General features: G+C 33.8%; 1 protein-coding gene across 1 annotated transcript; it reads right to left on the reverse strand.

Annotated features, from left to right (window-relative positions):
* Nucleotides 1-409: 409 nt before the first annotated feature.
* Nucleotides 410-1,671, reverse strand: LOC149162407 (gibberellin-regulated protein 5-like). The gene is made up of 4 exons (XM_089437251.1): nucleotides 1,517-1,671; nucleotides 1,362-1,418; nucleotides 776-809; nucleotides 410-657 (listed from the first exon to the last, which is right to left on the reverse strand). Exons 1-4 carry the CDS (start codon nucleotides 1,583-1,585, stop codon nucleotides 476-478), a joined length of 342 nt encoding a protein of 113 aa, XP_089293377.1. The 5' UTR covers nucleotides 1,586-1,671; the 3' UTR covers nucleotides 410-475.
* Nucleotides 1,672-1,911: the final 240 nt, after the last annotated feature.

Genomic DNA, 1,911 nt, shown 5'->3' on the forward strand with positions numbered 1-1,911 from the left:
ATTTGAAGATCTATGTTAACCAATTTATATGACTATTAACCTCATATATATATATATATATATATATATATATATATATATATAGAAAAGTATGTTAAAAAAAAATGTTATATATAATAAAATATCTAGATAAATTATAAATAAAATATTTTAATATGAATTAATATTGATGTATACTTAAAAATATATATCATTTAAAAATATAATTTAAATAATGAAAAATTAATATTATTTTTTACTGTAAAATAAGTTTAGACTCTAAGAAATTTGATCCTTCTAAACTCATATTAGATCTGTACTTAAAATAGATAATCATAAACATTAAACTCATATTAGATCTGTACTTAAAATAGATAATCATAAACATTAAGTTAAAGATCACTTCTTAATCATGTTTGCAATCCAAAAATCTAAAATACCAAATTTCATTTCAGAAAACAATAATTACAATTCAATTAAGTGTTTGGAACAAATTCTATGGGCATTTTGGGGTTCCTCTCTTGGTCTTCCAGTTGTTGTAGCAGGGGCACATCTGTTTATTCCCATATGTTCCTGGAGGAACACACAGACACTTTGCGCAGCACTTGTTACAGTAGAACAAACACGGCTTCTTGTACGCTGTCCCTGAGCACCTTGCTGCGCACCTAGGCGAGCATTCTGCATATATACACACAAAATTTAAATTCTCATCTCACAGCAAAAATGGATAATCGTTGAAAAGTTAAAACAAAATGTAAACTATAAATGAATTTCTAGGTGGACTTGGGCTTCACACCTGCAGGTTGGAGACTGCCTTGTCGGCTTCCATACTGCATGCATTTCAACAACAATTGTTATTTGCATTTTTAACTATAAACCCAATTCATGTAAATGGTGTTTTCTTCATTCATCTCAAACAATTCACATGCAGCCATCTTACCAACTGGAGGGTCCTAGATCTCATAATCCTATCTTCTCGCATTCAGTTTTAGAAGAAAACTTCAATCAAATTTTACAGATTATATGCCGAACATAAGGCATAATAGGATGCAATATTATGACATTCCAACATTTATTTTGATTGAATTTCCTTCACAAAGCAAAAGTTCCTTTTTTCAAACTTGTCATACCAGAAAAACCAGGGAAACAATTCAAGTATGTGCCCTATATATGCACAATTTGAAACTCTTATTTGCACCCAGAGAAAAGGAAGTGCATTACATACACTGTTTGTGTAATCAATCAGTTGTGTAGGGTGACATTCCAAAAGTTGAAAACTTGTTAATAACAAAGTGCATATTATATTAGTGCATAGCATTCCTGAATTTACATGAGTGTATGACAGCAATAAAAGTTTGATGAGAGAAGAGAAATGAACTCACTGGAAAAGCTATGTTGGATTGGCCATTAGCAATGCTCACAGCAGAAGAACTGACACCCTACAAAGTTAGGGCAAATGTCAGGACTCAAACCATTTAATATCCCTCCTACACATATTGTAGATGACTTGGGTCATAACAAAGTGCATTACAGTTACCTGGCTTTCCCACAGCAGAATGAGCAGGAGCAACGCAGTGAAATAAACAAACAGCAGGCGAGGTGCCATCGGACAGATCTCAACACAGCAGGGACTAAGAATGCAGTTCAGCTAAAACAACAACTGGTTGCTATGCTTTTCACTTGAAACCAACAATTTCATGAGATTTATATAGCAGAACGTATGAGCATCTTGTAACCCATGTGCAGAGCCTGAAAGCTTCGTCTGTGATTCATGTGGAGGCCATGTGCAGTCACATCAAGAATTCAACCTCACGACAAATCCATTTAAAGCACAGAAAGCTGTTGTCAGTCTCAAATGGATAGGAAGAATGGCTATCCGATTTGAAAGGGGGGCAAGAAGACCACGCTTACTCATCTTTCCCTTTTTGTCAG

The sequence above is a fragment of the Pinus tabuliformis genome, chromosome 5_2 (genome assembly GCF_031772625.1).
Source record: "Pinus tabuliformis cultivar Carrire ecotype Pingquan chromosome 5_2, CPIR1, whole genome shotgun sequence".
NCBI classification, from domain to species: Eukaryota; Viridiplantae; Streptophyta; class Pinopsida; order Pinales; family Pinaceae; genus Pinus; species Pinus tabuliformis.